Source organism: Ursus maritimus, unplaced genomic scaffold (assembly GCF_017311325.1).
Source record: "Ursus maritimus isolate PB19 unplaced genomic scaffold, ASM1731132v1 scaffold_20, whole genome shotgun sequence".
Taxonomy (NCBI): Eukaryota; Metazoa; Chordata; class Mammalia; order Carnivora; family Ursidae; genus Ursus; species Ursus maritimus.
In genome coordinates this window covers 9536440-9563060 of record NW_024424453.1, presented here as the reverse complement: position 1 = coordinate 9563060, position 26621 = coordinate 9536440, and the positions used below count along the sequence as shown (strand labels likewise).

At 38.6% G+C, this 26621-nt stretch overlaps 1 protein-coding gene and 1 pseudogene across 1 annotated transcript in view; both read left to right on the top strand.

Moving 5' to 3' along the window:
* The first annotated feature begins 5393 nt into the window (after window positions 1-5393).
* Window positions 5394-26621, top strand: part of GMPS (guanine monophosphate synthase) — a 59314-nt gene continuing 38086 nt past the window's right edge. The window contains exons 1-3 of the mRNA XM_040636643.1: window positions 5394-5730; window positions 19964-20145; window positions 23374-23488. Of these exons, the coding sequence (XP_040492577.1) occupies window positions 5704-5730; window positions 19964-20145; window positions 23374-23488 (324 nt within the window). The 5' untranslated portion in view covers window positions 5394-5703. The remainder of the gene's footprint in view (window positions 5731-19963; window positions 20146-23373; window positions 23489-26621) is intronic.
* Window positions 18504-18604, top strand: LOC121104320 (annotated as a pseudogene).

Genomic DNA, 26621 nt, shown 5'->3' with positions numbered 1-26621 from the left:
GATGTGGGAGCACAAAAATGGAAAGGATATCTAACCTAAGTCTTCAGAGTTTGGGGGAGGGGAACAGAAGTATTCTAGACAGAACATATTTATGTGCAAAAGGCCTGAGTCAAGAGAGAATATGTCATGTTAAAGGAACTAAAGCAGTATGGCTAAAGTAGAGAGAAGGGGCAGCAGTAAGAGAGCAGGAAACAAAGTAAACAGGGGATAGCCAAATCTCAAGACGAGGACCAAATAAGCAATACTAGAAGTTTTAAGCTTATTCTGAGAGCAATGGAGAACTATTAAGAAGATTCCAAGCAAGGGATATATGATCAAAAATCATTTTTTTAAAAAAAGATTTTATTTATATACTTGAGAGAGAGAGAGAGAGAGCATGAGCACGGGGCATAGACAGAGAGGGAGAGAGAGAATCTTAAGCAGACTCCACACAGCACAGAGCCCAATGCAGTGCTAGATCCCACCACCCTGAGATCATGACCTGAGCCAAAACCAAGACTCAGACGCTTAACTGACTGAGCCACTCAGGTGCCCCCCAAAATCATTTCAGAACAGTTGTCTTTAATTAAAAAACAAAACAATTTACATACTATCCTAAAAGGATTTTGAAATATTATGTACTTCTTCCACATTTTAAGTTGGCATCTAATATTTTTTATAAACTTAAAAGTTAATTTTTTTAATGGGAGGTTTAAAATATTTTATAGTTTGAAAGGTGAAATGACCTTGGATTATACCTGAAGTAAGTATTTTATGATTTGATACTCACCAAATCTGAAAAGACTTCTGAAATTTCTAGCTGTGGATTTTATCAAATGTTATCTAAAAAATGTGTTGGTCTCAGAAACCACAAAATGACACTTATAAGTATCAACATCACTGGTCTATGTTGCCTAAGTTGTTCTGAATTCAGGGCAATTTTCAACCTTAAAAAAACTATGTATGAGACAGGTAAAGGACTTACAGGTTTAAGATGTTTCAACTACACATTAAAAGAGATTTCCAGACTTCCCCTTTTGCCAAAGATGGAGTAACAGGAACTGGATTTACTCTCTTACTGAAACAACAACAACAATAACAACAACAAAAAGTCAAACAAAATATATGAAACAATGGTTTTAAAATACTGAATATCAAGCATTAAAGGACAGTGATCCCTGAGAGACAGGAAACAAAAGAGAGGAGTCCTTCGATTGCCCCAGTTTACTGCCTTGAGAATCTCTAAATTATAGACATAAACTTAACTTCATTAATAATCACATTAAATGTAAATGGGCTAAATACTCCAATTAAAAGAAATTGGCAGATCAGACAAAAAAGCAAGAACCAATTATTTGCTGCCCATAAAAAAAAAACCCACTTTAAAACATAACATAAATACAGAACAAGTTAAAGAGTTGCAAAAGATATACAAACAACCAGTCAAGAAAGCAGGCATGCTATTTTATTTTCTTTTAATTTATTTCTTTTTTAAAGTAAGTTCTAGGCCCAATGTGACACTTGAACTCCTCACCCTGAGATCAAGAGTCACATGCTCTACCAACTGAGCCAGCCAGGCACCCCAGGCATGCTATTTTAATACTGGACAAATGTCAGAATAAAGAATATTACCAGGGATACAGAATGTCATTTCATAATGATAAAGTGATCAATAACAATTCTAAACATTTATGACCCTAGTAACAGAGTTTCAAGATACACGAAGCAAAAACTGATAGAACTATAAGAAGTTGATACAATCACAATTATAAAGATTTTAGAACCCCTCTCTCAATAACTGATAGGATAAATGAACAGAAAATCATCAAGAATGTAATAGTCTTGAACAATGTTATCAACCAACTTGACCTATTTGCCATTTATAGAACACTCCACACAACAGCAGAATACACATTCTTTTCAAGTACACACAGGACATTCACCAAGATAGACTATATTCTAAGCCAAACAAACCTCAATACACTTAAAAGGATTCAAATCATAAAAAATATATTCTCTGATCACAATGGAATTAACTTAGAAACTAACAACAAAAAGAGCTCTGAAAAATCCTCAAATATTTGGAAATGGAATAACATGCTTTTAGATAATCCCTGGGTCAAAGAAGAAATCAAAAGAAATTAGACACTGGTTAGAACCAAATGGAAATGAAAATATGATATATCAGAATTTGTGGGATATCAGTAAAGTAGTTCTTAGGGGGAAATTTATAGAGCTAAATACCTATATTAGGAAAGAAGAAAGATCTCAAATTGATGATCTCAGATTCCAACTTAAAAAACTAGAAAAAGAGCAAACTAAATACAAAGTAAGAAGAAAGGAAATAATAAAGATTAAAGCAGAAATCAATGAAATAGAAAGCAGAAAAACAAATAAAACTAAGAGTTGTTCTTTGAGAGGATCAATAAAATTGGTAAACTTCTTTCTAGCCAGACTGTTGAGGAAAAACAGAAAACAAAATTACCAATATCAGGAATGAGAAATTTGATATCACTACAGAGTCTAGCTATTAAAAGGATAATAAGAGAATATTACGAATAACACTTTGTCTATGAATTTGACAACTTAGACAAAACTGACATATTTTTTGAAAGACACAAATTGCCAAAGCTCAGTCAAGAAAAAATAGATAACCTGAAGAGCCCTATATCTTTTTTAAAATTTACTTTGTAGTTAAAAACCTTACTACAAAGAAAACTTTAGCTCAGATGGCCTCATTGGTGAATTCTACCTGACATTTAAGAAAGAAATAACACCAATTCTATACCAACTCTTCTGGAAATAATAATTCTACACAAACTTTCAACTTTATTCTCTGAGGCCAGCGTTATCCTGATACCAAATCCAGTTAAATATCTTAGAAGAAAATGGAGAGCTAATATTCCTCATTAACATAGATGCAAAAATTTGAAAGCAAATTTTAGCAAATCAAAAGCAATATATAAAAAGGACAATATGTGGGGGTGCCTGGGTGCTTCGGTTGGTTGAGCATCTGACTTTTGGTTTTGGCTCAGGTCATGATGTCTGGGCTGTGACATTGGACACTGTCAGGCTCCACACTCAGCAGGGAGTCTGCTTGAGGATTTTCTCCCTCTGCCCCTCTCCCCGCTCGCTTGTGCACCTGAGCATGCTTATGTGCAGGTCCTCTCACCCTCTCTCTAAAATAAATACATCTTAAAAAAAGAAGAGGAAAATATATCATGATTACTTGAAGCTTATTCCAAGAATGTAGGGCTGGTTTGATGTTTAAAAATCAACCAGTCAATGCAATTTACTGCATTAACAAACTGAAAAAAGAAAAGCCATATAACAATCTCAACAGACACAGAAAAAGCATTTGACAACATCCATTCCTGATCAAAACTCTCAGCAAAACAAGAATAGAGGAGAACTTCCTCAACTTGATAAAGGGAATCTATGAAAAACCTATAGCTTATGGATGAAAGACTGAATGTTTTCCCTCTTTCAGTGATATTGGGCACAGAAATTTGGGACGTTTTGTTTTGGACTTGTTGAGTTTGGGGCCCAACATGCCATTGGACATCTAACTGGGGATTTGCAGAATGATATGGTTCTGGAGCTCAGAGGAGAGAGCTGTCATAGAACCTATTAACGGGTATTTTAAAATTAGTTTTGATTTTTAAAAAAGTACCCCAAAGAAACACTGATGAGAAGAGGGTAGGGAACGGAAATATTGAAGAAAAGCAACACTTAAGCTTCCTCCTGTAGGGTATATTCAGAAAGAGGGGCAATAAAGGTGACCGAAACAGTGTCAACTATCATTAAAAAAAAAAAAAAAGAACAAGAACAATCTTACAGGTGAAAAGACACCTATATGATGTACTGTAAGAGAAATCCAGTTTCAAGAACGAGGGACAGGTCAATAGAGTCAAAAGTTGCAGAAGAACTTTAGATATAAGGATCCTGGTACCTTAGCCATAAACGCAGGTGACCACTAGAATATATTTAAAATAGGTATTATCTAGTATAGATGGGCTTTAGCCAATCCTTAACGCTGGTACATCACATTCCATTCCATTCCATTCTGGGTGGATATTGATGCAAGCTGAGGCTCTCCTATTGGTTATTACATTGTTCTCTTGGTTGCTCATACAGACCTACCAAGAAAGCACAGTATCCATGGCTTTAGAAAGTTCGAGTATTCATTTTTCAGCTCAGAAAAGGGTAAGTGAAATACTTTCATTGACTCGGGGGTCCGCTAGGATTTGGGGCCTCTTGTTCCTGATAGTGATAAACTGTCTGTCCTTTCCCAGATCAGGTACCCCCTACCTCCTATTCCGAGAGGCAGAGAGGCACATTATCTCACTGAGCCTCAATTTCTTCATTAGTAAGAAGTTGGATAAGAACATGAATCCTACCTCACTACTTTCGTGAAGTAGCTTAGAATAAAATGAGTTTTTGTAATTCAGGGTTGTCTTACCCTGGCTCCTTGACACCTGGAGCCTGACACATAGCATGGGCTCAGCAAATGGCAGCAACATAGTAATTGAATATTTGTTAAAAGACTTTGTGAATCTGGAAGCTGTTGCAAGTGTTATTTATTCTCCAACCCCGATTTAGGTTCCCAGGTGACCAAATTTAAAGTAATACCTCATCCTGCCGGTTGCCAAGGAGTAGCTGGAAGGACCGCAGCCCCTTCCCCATAAACAATCTAAATAAAAACATCGGGTGCTGTGCAAACAGAGCTTCATGGCCAGTCCCCTGGCCCAGCATCCCACCGGATTACCGCTCCCACTGTAGAACTTTTGAGGATTTCTGTGCTCAAATCTCACCGACATTCCTTGAGATGTCACGAAGAAACTCTTCACAGTAGCCTTGGCTGACCCCATGTCCCACAACCGGAGATGAGGCCGCGACAATGGCTAAGAGTTCCCCCAGGGGCCCAGCTCTCTGGAGGCTTCCTACTCCGCTCCTCCAGCCTCTCACAGTGGTCAAAGTCTGTCGGCCGGCAAGCCTACTACAAACCGTCTCAGGCTCGGGTTTTTCTCAGAGGAGGGCCTTCGCCGCGGAGGAGGGGCCGACCGTCCCGGGCCCCTCCTCCTCCTCCTCCTCCTCCTCCTCCTCCTCCTCCTCCTCCCCCAGGGCCTGTTGCCCGGTGCGGGGGCGGGACAGGAGCAGGGCTGTTAGTTGCGGGCTCCTCCCCCCAAGGGCGGACCAGAGGAGGCGGAGGCGGGTCAGGTTCCTACTGGGGGGCGGACTTTGGCGGCGGAGGCGGGGCCGGGTGCCGCAGGCCCTTCTTCCCGTGGGCGGGCTGGCCGCAGAACCTGCGGGTTTCTTTTCCCGGAGGCGGACCTCGGAGGCGGGAACGGACCTGGGGGGCGGGGCCGGGCCCCGAAGGCCCCTCCTCCCGAAGCAGGCTGATTTGGCGGCGGCCACAGCTGCCGGGTGTCCGCTGTTTGGCTGCCTAGCCGAACGGGCTCTGGCTCCTCCCAGTGGCCGGCCGGGGCGGAAGCAGGAGGCGGGGGCAGCGTGCGCGCTGCTGGTCTCCTCTCCCGCGGCGCTGGGGCCCGCGCTCCGCGGCTGCTGCTAGATTCGGCGCCTAGCAGTCGGCTACCTCCTTTCCGCGCCCGCCCGCTTCTAGACCAGGCCTCCTCCTCAAGCCCCGGCCCGCGGACCCGACCCCGCCGGCCCTCTCCCGCCCCGTCTCATACTGTGGCCACCGCTGCCGCAGCCCCGGCCCCGATGGCTCTGTGCAACGGAGACTCCAAGGTCAGTTTTTGGCGTGGGGCTCCCTGCTTTGCCGCCTCCGGGCGCAGGCGAGGCTCCGGGGCCGAGGAACCACCGCTCGACCCCCCCTCCCCCCAGCCCGTCTGCGCAGCCCTGCGGCCCGGGCAGCTGCGCGTCGGAGAGTCCCCGGTCGGGGCCTGTGGCATGTTTTCTCCTCGGGAGCGGCAGGTGCTTTGTTGATTTTTGTCTGCGTGTCGGGGTTCCTGCGCCCGCCGGCCTCCGGGCGTCGGGGAGGGCGTCAGCTCCCCGCAGTCGCGCCGCTGGCCCTCGCCTCCCCCGCTCCGCTGTGGGGCTCGGAGCCCGAGGAGCGCGGCCGGAGGGTGGAGGTAGGGAGGCAAGCGGGTGTGTGTGCTTGCTTCCTCAGCTCTCACCCCGGTCCCTTCGGGAGGCTGGGGGCTTTTGTGGACCTCCTGGGGCCGGCGGAAGGCGAGGCAGGATCGGGGCCTCGCGTGCGTTCAAGCTGTGCTGGCCTGCCGTCTTCCCGCCTCCCCACTTCCCGCCTGCCTTCGGTGAGGCCCTCCCCATTCCCTGACGCCGGCCTTGGGGTCCGCGGCGGCGAGGCCGGCCCTCGGCGAGGCCGCGTGATTGCAGTCCTCCCTCCACCCCCCGGTCAGTTCCCGGTCAGGGTCGGTGGCCCGAGGGCTGCTCGCTCCGCTGCCCTCCCCCCATCCTTCTCCGAGGGCAGGAGCGTGGGTCTAACCCCGCCCCTAGTTGCTGGCTGCTGCTTCTGCACGTTTGTTTGCGGTGGATCCGTTCCTCGCGGTGGGTGCCCTCTCCGGGACGGGAGCCGCGGCCAGCGCGTCCGAGGGCTGGGAAGTGGGGAGTCCCAGGGTGTTGGAAAAGTTGCTAACTTGATGTGGGGAGAGCACGTTTGGGTCGCCGCCGCGCTTCTCGTCGCCTCCAACTCACTTTTTTCTTTAGACCCTCCTCTTTAGTCTCGCTTCTGAATTGGGCACCTTCGCTTTCACTTCTGTATTAAAATTTTCGTTGGCTTGGAGTTTTCAGACCCTCAGAAAGTCGTTTTTTGTCAGCAATAAAGTGCATAGTTTTGAATTGGCGATTAACTTGAGTATGATGTATCTCTTGTACGCTGTTTAGAGCCTGGCTTTAAGAAATTATTAAATTTTACTCGTGTGTGGGATTTTTAAAAGTCAGGTGGGAATTGGTGTTCTGTCAGTAGTGCCTTATTCAGATGGTATTCTCTTTCAAAGGTGGTGTCTAAGTGTCGCATATTAGTAGGTCCTTTCCTACTAATGATTGCTTAGTACCTCCTAAACATTAAACTATTTTTTGAACAAATGAGAAAAGATAAGATAGCGAAATGCTCTTTTAAACCGAGAAAACTAATGGCATAGACTGCGTGAAACTTTTCTCGGGATTATAAAGGGGAATGAAGACAGTCGAGCTTGTAGTTTTTTGAGCTCAGAAGCTAATGTAAACCTCATTGTACAGCTCTTTCCGGTACATCAGCTCACTTGCAAAGCATTTTTCTGTTTTGAGGCTTAAAATTTATCTTCGTATTGGTAGAGGAAAGGACTATACTAATAGGAGGACTCAAACCTAATTTACAGACTTTGAAAGTTATGTGGTGATTTGAGAAGAGTATTTTCACAAAATTAACTGGCAGCAGAAAGTTCAAGACTCAGTTTCCAAATTTATCTGTCTCAGGAATATAGAACAAACTTTTTTTTCTAGTTGATATTTTTGTTTTGTTTAATTTGCATCTTAAGGAGAGTCTTGATCAATTTGATATATTTGAGCCTCAAGTGAATTGCTGATTGATTTTATTTCAAGGTCCTTTATGTTTACAGTATACTAAAGCATGAGTGTTTTTTTTGTGTGTGTGTGTGTTTTTTGTTTTTTTGTTTTGTTTTGTTTTTTGAGTAACAATTAGATGTGAACTCAGTTGGAACATTTTCAGGAGGAGCCATCAGGGAAATAACATATTTCATCAAATCTATTATTATTTCATGTACTTTTAAGGAGGAAAAAACTCCCTACAATTAAACCGTGATATGTTATTGATCATAAGAAACATTTCAAGTAAAGACATGTGTAAACATGGGATAATAAGCATAATAAATTAGGTGAAATAAGAGATTTTTAAGAGGTCCACCTGAAAATCTGAGTAGGTGTTTTTTTCCATAGTTTTACCACTGAACCACCCTTCCCTCTGGAATGAAATACAAGTACTGTACCCAAGCTTACTTTGTATATCGATTGTGACTCTGACAGTTGTGTGTAAATCCTGGTTCATAAATTAAAGTGGGAGTAAAGAGCTGATTTTTATTCCTATTCCGGTACATTTCAATTTGTATCACAGGATTTTCTAAAATGACATTTTTACATGATAGAAATTAGGGAGAGAACTAAAATCCGTAAAAGCATTTGTGCTATTAACTTTCCGAAGCAGAGGTTATTGTTTTCTTAGTTAAGGAACTGATATGTTATTAAGAAGTTAAGATCTTATATAATGGTTTGTTTGAAAACTTTTTTACAGCTACTCAGTGTTTGTTTGTTTGTTTTTTTTTTAAGATTTTATTTATTCATGTGACAGAGAGACAGCCAGCGAGAGAGGGAACACAGCAGGGGGAGTGGGAGAGGAAGAAGCAGGCTCATAGCGGAAGAGCCTGATGTGGGACTCGATCCCGGATCGCCAGGATCACGCCCTGAGCCGAAGGCAGACGCTTTAACGACTGCGCTACCCAGGCGCCCCTACAGCTACTCAGTGTTATGTATGAATATTATATAGGTCAAGTATCAGACATAGTAACTATTTTCTGTTTTATTAAGGCAGGATTATCAGAATATTGTTCTTTGGGTTACTTGTCAAGTTTCCCACTTTTTGTCCTTATCTAAGCCTCAGACTCTTGGTTGGAGTAGAAGTAGGACCTGCTCCATCACCTTTACTGAGATGTTGACTAGGGTAAATCATACTTGGATTAAAAGTGTTTTAAAATTGATTGCATGTGGTATAGAACCTTTAATGACATCTACTGTTAAACTTTTAAATTTGGCATTAAAATTTTTTTTTAATGAGACAAGCCAAATTTCATTTTTTTTTAAAGAATTTATTTGAGAGAGAGAGAGAGTGAGAGAGAGCACAAGTGGGGTGAGGGGCAGGGCTGGATCCCAGGACTCTGGGATCATGACTTGAGACGAAGGCAGACGCATAACAGACTGAGCCACCCAGGCGCCCCTTTAAGTTTTTGAATTGAGTAGAAAGATAACAAGATTTTTTTTTTACCTGGGATGCATTGAGTATTAAACAGCTATCCTTTTATGATAACTCTATAATAGAACATTTTTTTAAAGGTCAAAGATGATTCTTTTTTTTTTTTTTTCTGCTTCAGATTTTGTTCACGTATTAAGATATTCATCTAGGGGCTCAGTTAGTTAAGCACCTGACTTTTGATTTCGTCTCAGGTCATGATCTCAGGGTTGTGAGATTGAGCCCCTCATCGGACTCTGCGCTGGGGGTGGAGCCTGCTTAAGATTCTCTCCCTTTCCCCGTCCCCCCTACTTCTCTCTCTGCCTCCCTCTACCCCCTCCCTTAAAAAAAATCTTCATCTAGAATGTAAGAGCTGTTACAGACAAAAGGAATAGTTTTTATTGTTTCCTGTTCTAAGACTTGGAAGGTTTTGAAATTCCTCCAGGAACCTCATATGACCTTGTCTTTAGCTGGGCCAACTTGTTACTTAAGGAAGATAATTGTCTCTTAAGTATTTTTTTAAAAATGTACACTTGTCCTATACTTGTTCAAATATATTTGATACTTTTAAAAGGCTATTTAATGATTCCTATTTCAAAGGATGCTGTTTAAAGTAATGAATACTTATTTGCTATCCAGAAGAATAAAATTTACCTCTCTTATGGTGCACAATGCCTTCATGTTTCCTTCTAACCTAGACTCTGTTTAGATACTCAAAATGAAGTCCTCAGGGATAAAACATAATTCTGAAGCACTTTGTGAATCAACAGAAGAGTAATCGTTCTGTAGAAATTTGAATCTTTGTATAGCATGTATAATTCTGGGTTGTATAGAGTATTTTTTTCATGCTTATTGTGGAATAGAGATGTTTCTGTAATTGCTTACGAATCATAGTGGTTCGAAAAAAAATAGCTTTACTGTACTAGTGATGTGGTATTAGTTGGTTTTCTATTGGTGGACCCTTGCCATGGCTTCGGGTTCATTGTTTTGAGCACCAAGGAGATGGTTTATATAGTTATGTCTGTACATTCCCTAATGTAGTACACTGTAATGTGATAGGGAGTAAGGTGTTTGGTTATAGTAGTGTGACCTTCTATTCTTGGCTAGCCTGGGGCACATAGACATAAAAGGAATTGCTAAAAATAAATTGTAATTGCTGTAAAATAAAATATTACCAAACAAAATAAATGTGGATTTATACAATATAGTAAATAAATGGCAAAAGTCCTGTAGCAAGAGTGCTCAAATTACTCTCTCTGGACATCATGCACAGGAACACACAGCGTCTCTTTCCTGCGTATACTTTACAGACACCTTATTCACGTTTTCCACTGACCCAGATGGTGGCCTAGAGGTTTGGTGCGTCTTGCATGCTGAGCAATGGCTGTGGCACTCAAGACTGGATAGAGTTAGTTACCCTTACATGCCCCTGTCCAAGTGTACTTCATCTTATTAGGAAAGGATTTGGAAAAAGAAATGGGTTATCAGTGGTTGGCTTTCAGATTGAACCTGAAGTTAGAAGTCAGAACTCTGTGTTCATTGCACCTGTACTCCACAGGACTAGACAAAACCTTGGCAGAAGGTGGAAGTATAAAGTGAAAGTGTTAACAAACCCACCCTATGTTACTTTAATGCAGTTATTCATAAGAATGTTAAAAAATGAAGCCTATGAGATAAATGGGTGGGTGTGGGAATGACAGGTGTAAATTAGGACAGTCCTGGCAAACTGGGCCATATGGTCACTCCAGTTATAGAGAGCACATTGCCTTGGGTTTAGATCTTGATCTAAACAGGGACATCTTTTTAAAATTTGGCTAAAATTCAATCCTAATGTATATATTAGAATAATTTTTTTCTGAGTAAGTATGCTAAGAGTTTATGAAATTCTTAAAAATTGAGTGTCAAATTACTTGTTTTCTAAAAGTTGAGAACCAGCAGCGTTGAAACTGACCAACAGGTAAAATAATCTGCTCTAATCTATCGTAACATTTGCAGGGGAGGTTTCCCAAACTTTTAAAGCTGCCTGGACATGCAAAATTCTGTTATTCTTGTTTGTCACCAGGAGAACAGAATCCTTTTTGTCTCTTAAAACTTACTGAGATCTATGTAAATTTAAATCACCTTCACCTTGTCTGTAATTTGGAGAAGTAGTTTTAGTAGTTCTTAACCTCTGAGTCTCATTATGAATATAAATCTAAGACTCCAAATTCTAAAACGCTGCTTTGAACAAATTTTGGATGAACAATCCCTAACTGATTTGGGAAAATTTAGATGAATATAAAAATATTTATGGTTAAATCATCATTTTGATACATTTATTAGTAAAGTGAAACTTTTTATGCTGTAATTTTTTCCCCCTTTAACATTTTACGAAAAATTTCAAACTGACAAGCAAGTTAAAAGAAATTTTAGTCAGCATTTAGGTGTACCACCTAGATTCTACTCTTTACTTTTCTTAAAAAAATATTTTTGTAACTGGTTTATTGAGATATTCATATATCATAAAATGGTGCCATATAAAGGGCACAGTTCAGTGGTTTTTAGTCTACTCACAGATTTGTACAGCCATCACCACAGTCAATTTTAGAACATTCTCATCACCCCCAAAGGAAATCCTATACCTTCTAGCAACCAGTCCTCCTTTCTCCTGGTCTGCCTTTCTCTCCCAGCCTAGACAACTACTAATCTGTTTTGTCTCTACGGATTTGCCTATTCTGAACATTTTATATGACTAGAATCTTACAATATGTAGTCTTTTGTGACTGGCTTCTTTTATTTAGTGTAGTGCTTTCAAAGTTCATCTGTCTTGTGGCATATGTTAAGTACCTTATTCTTTATTACCAAATAATATTCTGTTGTATGGATAGACCACCTTTTACTTATCTCTTCATCAGTTGATAGACATTGGGTTTTTTTTACTCTTTGAATATTATGGATAATGCTGCTATGAATATTCTTGTACAAGTTTTGTGTAGACATAAATTTTCATTTCTTGTGGGTATATACGTGGGGTGGAATTGCTGGGTCATGTAGTAATTCTGTATTTAACCTTTTGGTGAATTGTCAGACTGTTTTCCAAAGTGGCTGTGGTATTTTACATTTCTTTTTTTTTTTTTTTTTAAGATTTTATTTATTTATTTGACACAGAGAGACAGCCAATGAGAAAGGGAACACAAGCAGGGGGAGTGGGAGAGGAAGAAGCAGGCTCATAGCCGAGGAGCCTGATGTGGGGCTTGATCCCAGAACGCCGGGATCACGCCCTGAGCCGAAGGCAGAAGCTTAACCGCTGTGCCACCCAGGCGCCCCGGTATTTTACATTCCTGTCAGTAGTGCGTGAGGTTCTAATTTCTCCACATTTTTGCCAACACTTGTCTTTTGGATTATAGCCATTGTAGTGGGTAAGAAGTGGTATCTCATTGTGATTTTGATTTGCATTTCCCTAATGACTGATGATGTTGAACATCTTTTCATGTACTTATTGTCCATGTGTATATTTTCTTGGGGGAAATGTCTATTCAAATCATTTGCTGATTTTTGAAAGTAGGTTACTTGTCTTTTTATTGAGTTGTAAGAGTTTCTTTATTCTAGTGACAAGTTTCTTATCAGAAATATGCTTTGCAGATATTTTCTGCCATTCTGTGGGTTTTTACTTTCTTAATGGTGTCCTCTGATGCATAAAAGCTTATTAATTTTGATAAAGTTCAACTTATTTTCTTTCATCACTCGTCTTTTGGTGTCTCATCTAAGGAACATTCCCCTTTTATTTTCCAAGTTTTTGTTTTTTTTTAAAATTCCAGTTAACATATAGTGTAATATTAGTTTCAGGAGTAGAATTGAGGGATTTGTCACTTATGTATAATACCCAGTGCTCATCACAACAAGTGCCCTCCTTAATACCCATCACCCATTTAGTCCATCCCTCCCGCTCCCCTCTTGCATCCCTCAGTTTGTTCTCTGTAGGTAAGAGTCTGTTTTATGGCTTGCCTCCTAAGGAGCATTTCCTAATGAATCTTTAATCTTGTGTAATTGCCTATGTTTTCTCCTAAAAGCTTTGTAGCTTTAGCTCTTATATTTAAGTCTTTGATCCATTTTGTTGTGAGACCCTAAGTTATAATTTGATGGAACATTTTCATATTGCTGCATTACTGTCATGAACTGTGAGATACAGTCCTCCCAACTCCCCACATCTGATTGGGTGAAATCAGGCACCAGACTTACAGCATGAGACTGAGGAGATAACTTTTTAAAAGGTAATTAAAGGTAATTAGGAATAAAAATATAAACTTTTAATGGATGGTTAATTGGATGTTTAATCCACGTAAGTGGATTTAACCTGATAGATTTTGGTTTTGTAATGGAGTGGCTCTTAGATTTGAGTGAACATTGGCCTTATTTTTGACACCATGGCGGAGCTTGACCATCTGGTGTCCCTGAAGGCTGAGGGTAAACAATTGCTTATTGTAACATTGTTTTTCAGTTTGTGGAGACAAATGGGTTGAGAAAGGTCACTAATAGGTATTTTGTTTTGCTGGTTTTTAATTGAGGTAAAATGTACACGGGTGCAGGGTATAGACCTTTACGTGTACAATTTGAATTTGACAAATGTTTATACCTGTGTAACCACTATCCCAATCAACATATAAAACATTTCTGTCACTCCCAAGTTCTTACATGCCCCTTGGTTCCTCCAGCAGCAACCACGGTTCCCATTTCCGTAGCCAAACATTAGTTTTGCCTGCTTTGAACTTTATATTAATGGAATCATATAGCGATTTTTGGCTTCTTTCACTCAACATAATGTTTTTGAGATTTATCTGTGTTGTTTTATCAGTAGGTCATTTTTACTGTTGTGTAGTATTCCACCATAGGATATACTAGAATTTATCCTTTCACATGTTGATGGCCATGTGAACTGTTTCCAGATTTTGTGGACATAGATGTTCATTACTCTTGGATAAATACCTAGGAGTGGAATTACTAGGTCAGAGGATAGACCCTAACAGGTTTGGTATTTTCTATTTTGTACAGTTTAGAATATTTACTTTGTAATAATCTACTTGATGCCTGGAAGACATAAACATTATAGAGTAAAACAAACTTTAAAAAAATTGCATCATAATATTTTGTCCTTAAGGGTGTTTTAAAAAATATCTTGTTCAGCTGCATTTTTATGGGAATAGGATGTGGTTTGTGGGCAAACAGGCTACTTTTAGATTGGCTTTATAAACATGTACCAGTAGAAATGAACAACTTCTATATTTGATTATAGCAATCTGAATTTTAAATTCAAACATAATTTGAGGTCTCCTGGGTGGCTCAGTCAGTTAAGCATCCATTTTTGGCTCAGGTCATGGGCTCAGGGTCGTGAGATTGAGCCCTGTGTTGGACTCCACACTCAGTGGGTGCTTGGGATTCTCTCTCTCCCTCTCCCTCTGTCCCTTCCCCCCTCTTGTGTGCGTGCCCGTGCACACACTCTCTAAATAAATAAAATAAATAATTTGGTAATAAAGCTGATGAAAATAGAATTGGAAGCACTCGGGATTTAATAAGGCTGAGTTTTTATTGTTTTTCTTTTTTTTTTTAAATGCAACCTTGGCATTGGTGCGGTATTGACATATAAAAACTATTTTCAGGTATTTGATAAGAACTTTTCTTTTTTTTTTTTAAAGATTTTATTTATTTATTTGACAGAGAGAGAGAGGCAGCCAGAGAGAGAGGCAGCCAGCGAGAGAAGGAACACAAGCAGGGGGAGTGGGAGAGGGAGAAGCAGGCTCCCAGCGGAGGAGCCTGATGTGGGACTCAATCCCAGGACTCTGGGATCACGCCCTGGGCGGAAGGCAGACGCTTAATGACTGAGCCACCCAGGCGCCCCGATAAGAACTTTTCTATCAGTTTGTGAGGCATAGTATCCTGGTATGGTAAATCTTGGGTTCACCAGGCCTACCTCCACAGAGGTTAATTAATAATGCCTCTACGTGGTTCCTCTTCCCTGATATCTTTGCTTCATTAGTTACCCCCTTAAAAAAAAAGATAAGTCTGCATTTATGTTTTAAATTTCCAAAGCTAGAGAATCAGTGTAATGTGTATCTTAAGGAAAAGGTCACAGAAAGCTAAGCATGATTATAGCCATTTTGAATAATTTTGCCCTATATTATGTATTTCTGCTATTTATGGCCAGGGAAAGCAGAATTGTAGTATGTTACAGATATAGAACCTGCCATGGATGCTTTGGTGTTAAACAGTTTTTGTAAAATGTCACTTTAGGTGGTATTAAACATTTTCAGAAGGACATGTGAACTAATTTATTGCTGACAAGTTTGTGGGTCAGTTCAGCATTGCTGAGCTCCACTACTTTCATCATTCTCTTGGGACTACTAGGTTGATGGTGTTTTCACGATGGCAGAAGCACAGGGTGCAAGTAGAATCATTGCACTCCATGATTTCTGTCTTCATTACATTGGCCAAAACAAGTCTCATGGTTGAGCCCAATGTTAAGAGTGAGGAAATACATTCTGCCTAAAAGAGGATGAACTGCGAAGTCATATGAGAAACAGCATGGATATAGGGAATCGTGAAGAATTAGGGCCAATAATACAGTCTGTTACGTATAGAATATTAAAAACATGCATAAGTAGAGCAGAGAGTATAAAGTCCCTAACCAGCTAAACAGTTAAAAGCATGTGGTCAAACTTCCTTCATGTACATAGGCAGAAAATGAACTACTACATTAACTGTTGCCTGTATTCAGTAATCGCACCTAGAATTTTTTATATATAAGAGACTTAGACTTTGTTGAGAATCATATACCACTTACAGATTAAAAAAAATATGAACTAAATTAGTTTTGGTATTTTTTAAAAACTTCCTTCATGTTTAGTTTGACACTTCTAAGTTATTTTTTTTTTAAAGATTTTTATTTATTTGACAGAGAGAGACAGCCAGCGAAAGAGGGAACACAAGCAGGGGGAGTGGGAGAGGAAGAAGCAGGCTCCTAGCAGAGAAGCCCGATGTGGGGCTCGATCCCAGAACGCTGGGATCATGCCCTGAGCCGAAGGCAGACGCTTAACGACTGTGCCACCCAGGCGCCCCTCTAAGTTATTTTTTGCCCTGAGTTGTCCAAGAACTGCTGTTCCACACATCTTCTATGCCATCAAAAGTTTTGATGATTCAGCATTTCTTGAGAGTGCTCAGTTACTTCTGGAAATTTTTTTCCAGATCACTGACGACTCATTCTACAAGTTTGGTGCTAGTACTTCCTTGATCTTACCAGAAGATGTCAATGGAAGTTTTTCAGGTGGTAACCAGAACTCAGTCCTTCTTCAAGTGGTTTTTAAATGTTAAGGGGTTGCACCTGTCTAATGGTATTACTAGGAGTTACAAGCCACTGCACTCGCCAGGGGTCTTGCTTAAGTGTTTATAGAATATATAGAGAAATGACATATTTGGTGAGTTGTATAAAGCTTCGGAATGTCTATCCTAGATGAATTTCAGCTGAGCTCAGCTATATTTTCCTTTGCTGAATCCTTGGGGCATCTTTCTGCACTAAGGGAGATTTTCTGAGAGACTCCAGGGAATCTCTTTCCCTNNNNGGATTTTATGTCAAATTGTACATAACTATAGCCATGGCAGTGACAGCTGTGTCATTGAGCTAATGGAAAATTAAAGATATAGTGATTTTAGAGGTGTTTGGCTTCTTTCAGTTGGCATGTCTGAGACTGATTTATCCATGTTGGGATTTTTCAGCCGAAGGGGACATTGCCCACTGTGGGATCATGGGGCGTTTAAACAGCAATTTAGGTTAAAGATTAGGTCAAGGCCTTATAGGGCTTGGAAGGTATTTTGGACTTCATTGAACTTTATTCTGAGGGGATATCATTGTAGGATTTTAAGCAGGGGGAGGACTTGAAATCAGGTGTTTGGGTTTGTTTGTTTGTTTGTTTATTTTTTACTTTTAAGCACACAGGCTATCAACCAACTGATCAAAGTCAGGATCACCAATAGTGGGACAAAATGACATCGTATCCTTGCCTTGGTGTTTTATTAGGAAGAGGCATAATTACATCACTAGTGTAAGATTGTTGCCAAAAAAATATTTTAAAATCTGGGGAAAAAAAGCCTTAAAAGACATTAGTGGTGACATTTGAGGAAATTTGTATGTAGATACTATTAGTGTTAAATTTCTTGGGTGTGATTATGTATTGTAGTTATAGCGGGGAATAGTCCTGTTAGTAGGAAGTACGTGCTGGGAAGTTTTTTTGGAAGAGAAATATCTATAATTTATTTTCCAGTAATTCAGAGGAAGAAGTATATTTAGATAGAAATCATGCAAATGTGGCAAAATGTTACTAATTGTTGAATTTAGGCAGACAGTGGGATTTATTGTGCCATTCCTTTTAAGTTTATTTAAATTTAATTTTTTCTAAGTTTATTATTATTTTTTTCAGTAACCTCTACAACTAGTGTGGGGCTTGAACTCACAACCCGGAGATGGAGAGTTGCATGCTCCTCTGACTGAGCCAGCCAGGCACTCCTGTGCCATATTTTCAACCTTTCTGTAGGTTTCTGTAAGTTCAAAATTTTTCAAGAATAAAAAAAGGAGGGTAGAACAAGCATGTGATAAGGTCAAGAGCTAGAGAGTCTAACTCTTTGGTTTAACCCTTTAATTGTTGGCTCAAACTTCATTCAGTGTTGTATGTGAGATGATGGTTTCTTAAGAAAAACTTTCAGTGAAATTTGTTGATATTTCTAAAGTACCTAATGTGGTAGATAATTTTGTGAAGACAATGTATATCTTTTCCCCAGTTTTAGGTGTGGTGAGATTAAATAAGTACATATGCTTCTATAGTAGCCTTTTGGTAATGAAGGGATTATTCTGGGTAGTTGAGTATCTCAGATGATTAAAATATGTGTGTATGTGTGTGGGGGGAGGGTCTTAAAATCTCTTTTAACCCTAAAACTTTTATTTGGGCAACTGACGTCTACTAAAGTGTCTTTTCGAAGACCTGAATAAATTTAGTACTGATGAAATTCAATTTCCAAAATCATTTATATTGTATAATAACTACTTTTCTCAGATATCGGCAGAACATTATTTCACTCATGTAAGCAAACTTTCTAAAGTAATAAAGCTTACTTCTTTTAAGTACCAAAATATTAAAAATCAAAATAACTTTGAAGGTAGTCTTCCAAAAATTTGGTGCATATTTACCCACTTTACTTCTATAGTGCTAATTGTTTTGGGGTTTGAAAAGGCCTGCATTTACCTTCTGCTTCTGCCAGTGTGTCCCTAGGCAGGTGATACAGTATCTGAGTCTCATTTTCTTCATCTGTAAAACAGAAATACATATCATTATGAATAAGAAAATATGTAAAGCACATGAAATACTAGGTGCGAAGTAAAGTTAGTTCCGTTTTGCTTTATTTTTAAAAATCTTTTTATTGTAAAATAAAACATGGATACAGAAAATTACATACAACAAATGTATAGTTGAGTGAATTATAAGTCATGTGTGCTTTTTATCCAAAATATTGAAAGGTTTTTTTCTTTAAAGCCCAATAATTTGCTAAGCATATGTGTCGGTACAGAGATTAGCATGGCCCCTGTGCAAGGATGACACGCAAATTTGTGAAGTGGTCCATATTTTTCCATTTGCGGGGATGTGGATGGAGCTAGAGAGTATTATGCCAAGCAAAATAAGTCAGTCATAGAAAGACATATACCATATGATTTCACTCACGTGTGGAATTTAAGAAACAAACAGATGAGCAAAAGGGGAAAAAAGAGAGAAAGGCAAACCAAGAAACAGATTTTTAACTGTAGAGAACAAACAGATGGTTACCAGAGGGGGGTGGGTGGGGGTGGGGGGTGAAATAGGTGATGGGGATTAAGGAGTGCTCTTGTGACGAACACCCGGTGTTGTATGGAAGTGTTAAATTGCTAGATTACACACCTGAAGCTCATATTACATTGTATGTTAACTAACTGGAATTTAAGTAAGAATTTAAACAGAAGTATGTGTTGAGATAGGTCATTCTGGGTTCATAGTCTAATTTTGATTCATAGTCGTTTATACCTTGTATAATTTTCTTAATATCTTTTAGTTCATTTAGAAGTCGTACTTTCCAGTTTTGATCTGTTGTTTCTCTTTTTGGCTTGCTCTGGTAGAGATGTTTTTATTCCTCATTCTGTCTTTTTTACTTTGATTAACTTTGTATCGGATTTGACTTCTATAATTTGTTTCTCTTGTATGTGAATATAATTTTCCTGAGTTGAGAAGGAATCGCGATTCAGATAACTTTTATAACTTTATAGAGCCTCCTCTTCTGTTAAAATTATGGCAGCTTGTTTTCTGAGGATTTGTTGCTCTGATTGCTTTCCGGAAAAGCATTATCAATGTATAGGTGACAGAGATAAGATTAAAAAACCTTTTACAATTCTAATGTTGTGGGTTGGATATACATACATATATATATAGGATATATACATATATACCCTTTTCCTCAGGTAATACAAAAAATCCTAATGAAGTGAATTTGAACATGCTTATACTCTGGCAGCAAACTTTTGGTTCCTCATCAGTATAGCCCTCATAGGAATGCTGTGACTATTAGATAGGGTGACCATATAATTTATTGTTCAAGCTAGGATGCTTTTGAGATTCAAAGGAGGCCCTATTAGTAAGAATGTCAGTATAACAGGCATAAACTAGGACTATATTTTGACACAGCTGGGTTGTATGTCCACCATGTTAGATAATATATTTAAGATGCATTTATACATAAAGTGACTATATTACATAGCAGTAAATGCTGGCTTTTATTAAAGTGTTTATGTATGCTTACCTATGGGTATGTATAAAAATCTTCCTTTTAAAAGATTTGACTTGGCAACTCAGAGTCCTAAGTTAACAGTTTCGGTATGTTTTTGGAGCTGATAGTGACCTCTCTTTTTTAAAGGAGCACTAATTTTTATAACTAAGAGGACGTTTGCCTTAATATTTGCAGCTGGAGAACGCTGGAGGAGACCTTAAGGATGGCCGCCACCACTATGAAGGAGCTGTTGTCATTCTGGATGCTGGTGCCCAGTATGGGAAAGTCATAGATCGAAGAGTGAGAGAACTGTTTGTGCAGTCGGAAATCTTTCCCTTGGAAACACCAGCATTTGCCATAAAAGAGCAAGGATTCCGGTAGACTTTTCACTTCTATTTTCTATGAGATTGAACTTAGATTATGGAATTTTTTATTAATTTGCTTGGGCACTGAATTTTTTTTTTTTAAGATGTATTTTGAGAGAGAGAGGGTGTGTTCGAGGTGGGGGGTGGGGCAGAGAGAGGGGAAGAGAGTTTTAAGCCGACTCCGAGCTGAGTGTGGAGCCTGACCTGGGGCTCTGTCTCAAGACCATGAGATCACTATGTGAGCTGAAACCAGGAGTCAGACACTTAATTGACTGCACCACCCAGGTGCCCTGGGCACTGAATTTTTTAAATGAATATAAGACATGCAATAGTTTTATAAGAAATTTTCTTTTATGGCTCAGATTTAAAAAAAAAAATTAAAGGAAAAAATTTTTTTAGTTTAAAAGATTTCCTTAATTTTAATTGCACAGTTACAAGAACTTTTTGTTTGAATATTTTATATTTTTTAGGATTTTTGGGTCAGACTTGAATTTGGCTATTACTGTCATTCATTTGATCAAAGGAATATATACAGTAGCTAGATTACCTAAATGAGAAGAATTCTGTGTCCAGTGAGTCTCTTTTGCCTCATATTCCAAGGGACAAATTTCTAAAATATGAAGGTTTCTGAAGTCTAATATAAAGTTTAATTCAACAGCTTATGCTCAGAACTAGTCAAAATGACAGCCAGCTTATATACAGTTTCTTCCTTTAACAATTTCTAGTTAATGCTATGCCTTTTCTCATGGAATTGATGCTCTTTCTTTATGAAGAGTGTTACCAAAAGCAAACAACTGCAGTTTGTAACTTCAAATGGTCTTAAACATTAATGCTATATATTTCATCCAAAATACAGTGTGTTTAATTTTTCTCAAAAACATAATTTTTTTTTTCCATTAGAGAAATGGTTAACTTTTAAAGGCTTCATAGACCTGTTTATCCTGTGATTCTTGTTTCTGAAATAGAGTGAATTGGAAATCAGAAAAGACAGGTTGAAATTTAACTGTGTCCTAGTCTTAGGATACAGTTAAAAACAGTCATCTCTTTTGAACTGTAGAATCTTTAGAGTAAGGAGGGACCCTTGAGTTTCTCTAATGCGACCATCTCAGTTTGCCAGTGAGAACCAGTTTTAGGGAATCAAAAAACTGTGAGAATTCTGAATGACTGTCTGTCATATCTAAGCTCCTTCATTCCCTTCACCCAAAACAAACAAAAAATCTCCAGCAGATTAACCCAGGCTAAATATTTAAGAATAGGGTAGCCAAGTACTTGGCAATAGGATGCTAATTATTTTTCTTGCCACCTGATTATAAACAATTCCCAGATCCTGCTTCTGTCTAGAGGTTCTTTCTGTGTAGGAACTATAGTCCTGTGGCTTTGCTTGTTATAATCCTGTCTGCTGAGATATCTAGTTGACCATCCTTTTCCTAGAATATGAGTATTATGAGAGGAGAGACCTTTTAACCTACTTGTTTTTGGAAGTTTGACTTGCTTAAAATTGGTACCTGGAATGCCTTGTGGCTTATTGGCTTTGTAATTGCGAGTTAGTTTCAAAGTAATTGCAGGGTAGAACTAGAAGACTCAGAATGAGTGATTAGCTCTTCTTGAGAGTTATTGAGATAAGAATTTTCATAATTGGCTTAAGCACTGCTTGAGTTTCATCCTTGACTAAGTCCATTCCCTTTTCTTTTTAATAGTATTAAGACTCTTATAGTCCTGAGTTGTTTAGCAGATTAATGAGGGATGCTGGGCGGTCCCATGGTGGTTATCTTTCATAAAACTAAGTATAATGTACTGAAATTCTAGAGGTCTTGATTATTAAGTATGTTTTATAGAATTTTAGCTTATGCATTTTTAAAGAGCTAAGTTGCATATATCTACCCTTAAGGCTAACACTACACCCCTTTAGGATTGTTATCTTAAAGATGTTACATTTATCCTCTGAGTAGGTTGTCTTTAGTCTCTTTTGCAGGAGATAGGCTAACAAACATGATGAATAGCGTAATTCATGTAAGCAATACAAAGTTCGAAGAGTGGGGCCTTTGAGCTCACTTGAATTGTTTTTTGAAAAATGTCCTATCTTGCTGAATAATTTTTATGAATTTGGCTATTACATCATTCTTCGGGAAGTATTATAAGCTTATATTTTATTTTGTTTTTACGTGGCAAGCAGCTGGTAATTATAAAATGAATTGCCTGAATTTGTTTGTAAGAAGATTTTGGTTAGATCTTAAAATGCATTTTCCTTGAGAAATGTAGATAAATCAGGATTCCTGCAAAACTCAAACCTAAAATGAGTTTGAGGATACCTTCAATTAAGTGATGAGCATAGGTATGCCTCTATTGTATAAGAGGGCACGTGTGGCAAACTAGGGAGCAGAGTAGTCTGGAGGTGCAGATCTCTCTGTGAGTCCAGTTGTTTGTAGCCATATGAGAGTGAAGGTCAAGTGCTGCCAGGTTTTTTTTCCCCTCTTCTAAAGAAAACCCAGAAATCCGGATTTTTATGTAAAATTCATAATATCAAAATATTCTCAATCTTTTGAGTGTAGGCTTAGGGCCAAATTAGATCTATCAGTGGCCAGGTAAAGATCATAGGCCTCAGTTAGAAGCCTTTTCCATAATAACTGTTCGACTCTCAAGTTAACCCATAGAATGCTCTGTAAATTATAATGTAGTGAAGTTATAATATTGACCTGGGTTCTGAGAGAATGTCATGTGGGCATTCATATGTTAGCTCCCTTTCCTGGGTCTCAGACAAAACTGTTGGGAATGTTGGATAGGTTTTCAACAGGCAAAGTTAGGTTATTATTCATATTCTGTCATCCCTTGTTGTATTTGGCTGTGTCATCCTGGGTCTTTCTGTGACCTGCTTTACTCCTTGCTTCCTGAAAGACCTGTATTTTCTCCATTTCCCTTTAGAATTCTCATTGACTCCTTCACTAATGAGGAAGACAAAACAAATTCATGCTAAACCTTTACAGATAGAAGCATTAGTATTTATTTGAAGTTTGTACTTATTAACAAGTGAATGTTGAATTGGTGGACTTTCACACATTGCAATGGAGTATAGATGATTGAGCTGTGTAGGAGGCTGGATCTGCTACAGTATACTGAAAACAACAAAATCTCTGCATCTGTATCGAGTCTCCCTCAGTGCTTCACGGGAGAGGGGGCATAGACTTCGGGATAAAAATTAGCAGTTAGAGGATTCTTCACTGACTCTCTTCCTTGAATCCACAGCGCTATTATCATCTCTGGAGGACCTAATTCTGTGTATGCAGAAGATGCTCCCTGGTTTGATCCGGCGATATTCACTATTGGCAAGCCTGTTCTTGGAATTTGCTATGGCATGCAGGTACATCTGTGAATTTGCCTTAAGAGTTGGCTCAATTTATTCTGTTTGTGATTCTTATTTTATTAATATTTTCTGTCCTTAGAGTATTTAGGATATTGTATGAGCTAGTTTGTGCATGTTGCAGCTGTTTAGAAATTGTTACAGCAGTATGGCAGTACTGACCTGAGTGGAAATCTGTTTTTAGAGAAGTAACTGTATTGCTGCATACAACATAACGGTGTCCATTAAAAAAATGTAGACATTCAAATTTACATGTTACAGAAATAGTACACAGACCTCCTGTATATTTTTACTCAATTCCCTTATTATTGACATTTTAAAAAAGATATATTTATTTATTTTAGAGAGAGTATGCCTGCATGCGGGCACAAGCCGTGGTGGGGGCAGAGGGAGAATGTGAGAATCTCAAGCCGACTCTGCGTTGAGCACAGAGTCCGAGGTGGGGGGGGGGTTTGATCTCATGATCCCAAGCCCCAGATCATGACCTGAGGCAAAATCAAGAGTCGGATGCTTAACCGACTAAGCAGCCCAGGTGCCCCCTTTACAGTTGACATTTTTAACCATTTGAGGATAAGTTGCACACATCATGTCCTGTTACTTGCATTTCCTAAGGACGAGGGCTCTCTCCTGTGTAACTACAGTCCAAATATCAAAATCAGGAAGTTAACATTGATGCAGTTTTGCATCTGATCCACAGACTGCTTTCACATTTCACTGTTTGTCTCATTGATGTCCCCCTTGTAAGTACTGTGTCCAATCTAGGACCATGTGTTACATTTAGTTGTCTTGTCTCTTTATTAGACTCCTTTATTTTGGAACCATTTCTCAGTCTTCTCTTTAATGACCTTGACAGTTAAAAAAAAAAAAGATATTCCAGTTACTTGGTAGATTATCCCTCAGTTTTGGTTTATGTGATGTTTCCTCATTGTTAGGTTCAGGTGATGTTTTTTTGGCAGGAATAGCACAGAAGTGATGCTGTGCTGTTCTCAGAGCAGCTCATTAGGAGGCACGTGATGTCAGTGTGTGCCATGACAGGTAGTGTTAGTTTTGATCATTTGGTTAAGATGGTGTCTGCCAGGTATCTCTGCTGTATCGTTAATGAGTACGTATACCTTGGAATTGTATCAAAAACAAGAATAAATAGGGACTGAGGTCTAGATATAAAACTGTTCCATGAGTTAAGTGTTTAGAAATCTATTTTGGCTGCTTTGATACCTTTTTAGAGGAGTATAGGTTTATTAGACAAGTAGAATGTGATTACTGAATAAGACGATAGATAATACTGAGCTAGTAATGTGCTAAATTCTCAGAATGATTTGTTCAATAAGATCTATTTACTAAGGAGGTGGGAATAGAAATAAATACACGTAAGAAAAGTTAGCCCTAGCGATTGTAAGCAAAATGATTTTCTAGTTGAGATAACTTTTAACAATGTATATGACTTAACCATATCATCTGAAAATTGAGCTAGCTGGGATAGTATTCCCTGAGGAATATAATTATCAATTGACATGTTACAGTATTTTGCCTTAGCTTTTTTTTAAAACTCAGAATTCTCTATTATGATAAGAATAGCCAAATAAATATAGTGACTGGATTCACTTGTTTGTCTTGATCTCTTTTCCCTTTTGCCCACCTTTTGGCTTTAGCATGTACTAAATCAGAAGGGAAGACAGAGTCAGAATGCAAGTAATATCTAGTTGTGAGATCCTAACTGACCAAATGGAATCGGTGTTAATTAAAATACCGTCTTTTTAATTTCCTCGTGATACTCTGGTCCTCCCGAATTGATTGTTGAGAATTGTCTATTAACTTCTGATTTCTTGTATATATGGCTTAAGATGATGTGTTCTTTCTCCCAATGACTGAGTTGTTTTAAGTCCTTGGATTGAAGATAATTTGAAATTTTAGTAAGTGGTGAAACAGAGGGAGTCATTTTTTTTTTAACAATCTGGTTGAAATTACTGTGCTTTAATATGAATATTGTATAGAAGGAGGCTGTTTAGAAGGTAGAAAGTGAGCAGAGCAGTGTTTAGCTGGCTCTGGAGTATTCAGCAAAGGAAAAAAAAATCAGTGTTCACATAAGAATGAATATTTTTATTGTTCTTATACTTGATACAAAAGCAGAATATTAGGAATCACTGGTCTGTAAAACAGCATTACCAGATTTCATTTCTTGCTAATTGTTCATTGTAGTTTTCCACTTTGATTTAGAGGAAATACTGATCCCTAAAAATATGTGATGTAAAAAGTACAAAAGCTACAACAATGGATATTTTCTTCTCTAGGCAACAAGCATTTTCTAGTAAAAGCCTCTTTTTTTCTTGTTAAAGTTCTCTGAAAAGCCAAGTGGTTTTTATGAATTTGACTTGGATGATAACTTATTTTTGGATTTTCTTATATAGTATTCTAATGAATGCATTTTCTTAGAAGAGCCTACATGTTGATTGAGTTGAACATTGGAAAGTGGCTGGCTTTTTTTTTTTTTTTAATATACCTTTACCCTAAGATGTAATGTATTTACATAATTTATTGATGTCCCATGACAGAGTAGTCAGTGTTAATCATGTAGCACAACGTTAAGTTAAATGATTTTTAGTATATTGAGAGGTATTATAACATTCTGTAAGGAAGAGTCTCACAGATATCTTTTTTCAGGACCCCTTATAATTGAAATATGTCTGGAAAATGCTACCTTAATTTTAAGTGCTAGTGACTGACTGTTTCTCTCTTATGCCAGTCCCCCATATAATTGTAAGGCCTAATTTTTCTGTCATTCGGTAGAGATCTTGTGTTAGAGCTAGGCGTGCTCATGTTAAATTTGTAAAACAATTTGCCTTTATGTCCTCCGAACTTAATGTATTAGGACAAAAGAATAGGCTGATGTTGGTCCTTTAGATAAAAATTGCCTTTCCATAAAATACTGGTGTAGATGACACCGTCTAGCCAATATGCTGTTTATGAAGGACTAATATTTCTTAGTGACTGTTAGTTGGGTAAGTCTAGCAGCAAAGGTCTCACTCTAGTGTGTACTTTTGCCCCCAGTAGCATCCTGAAATTTTAGTAATTCAGTGTCTTATGTACCATCTATCCCATTCACTGGATTCTCTTGTGAGAGAGAGCCTTTCTAATT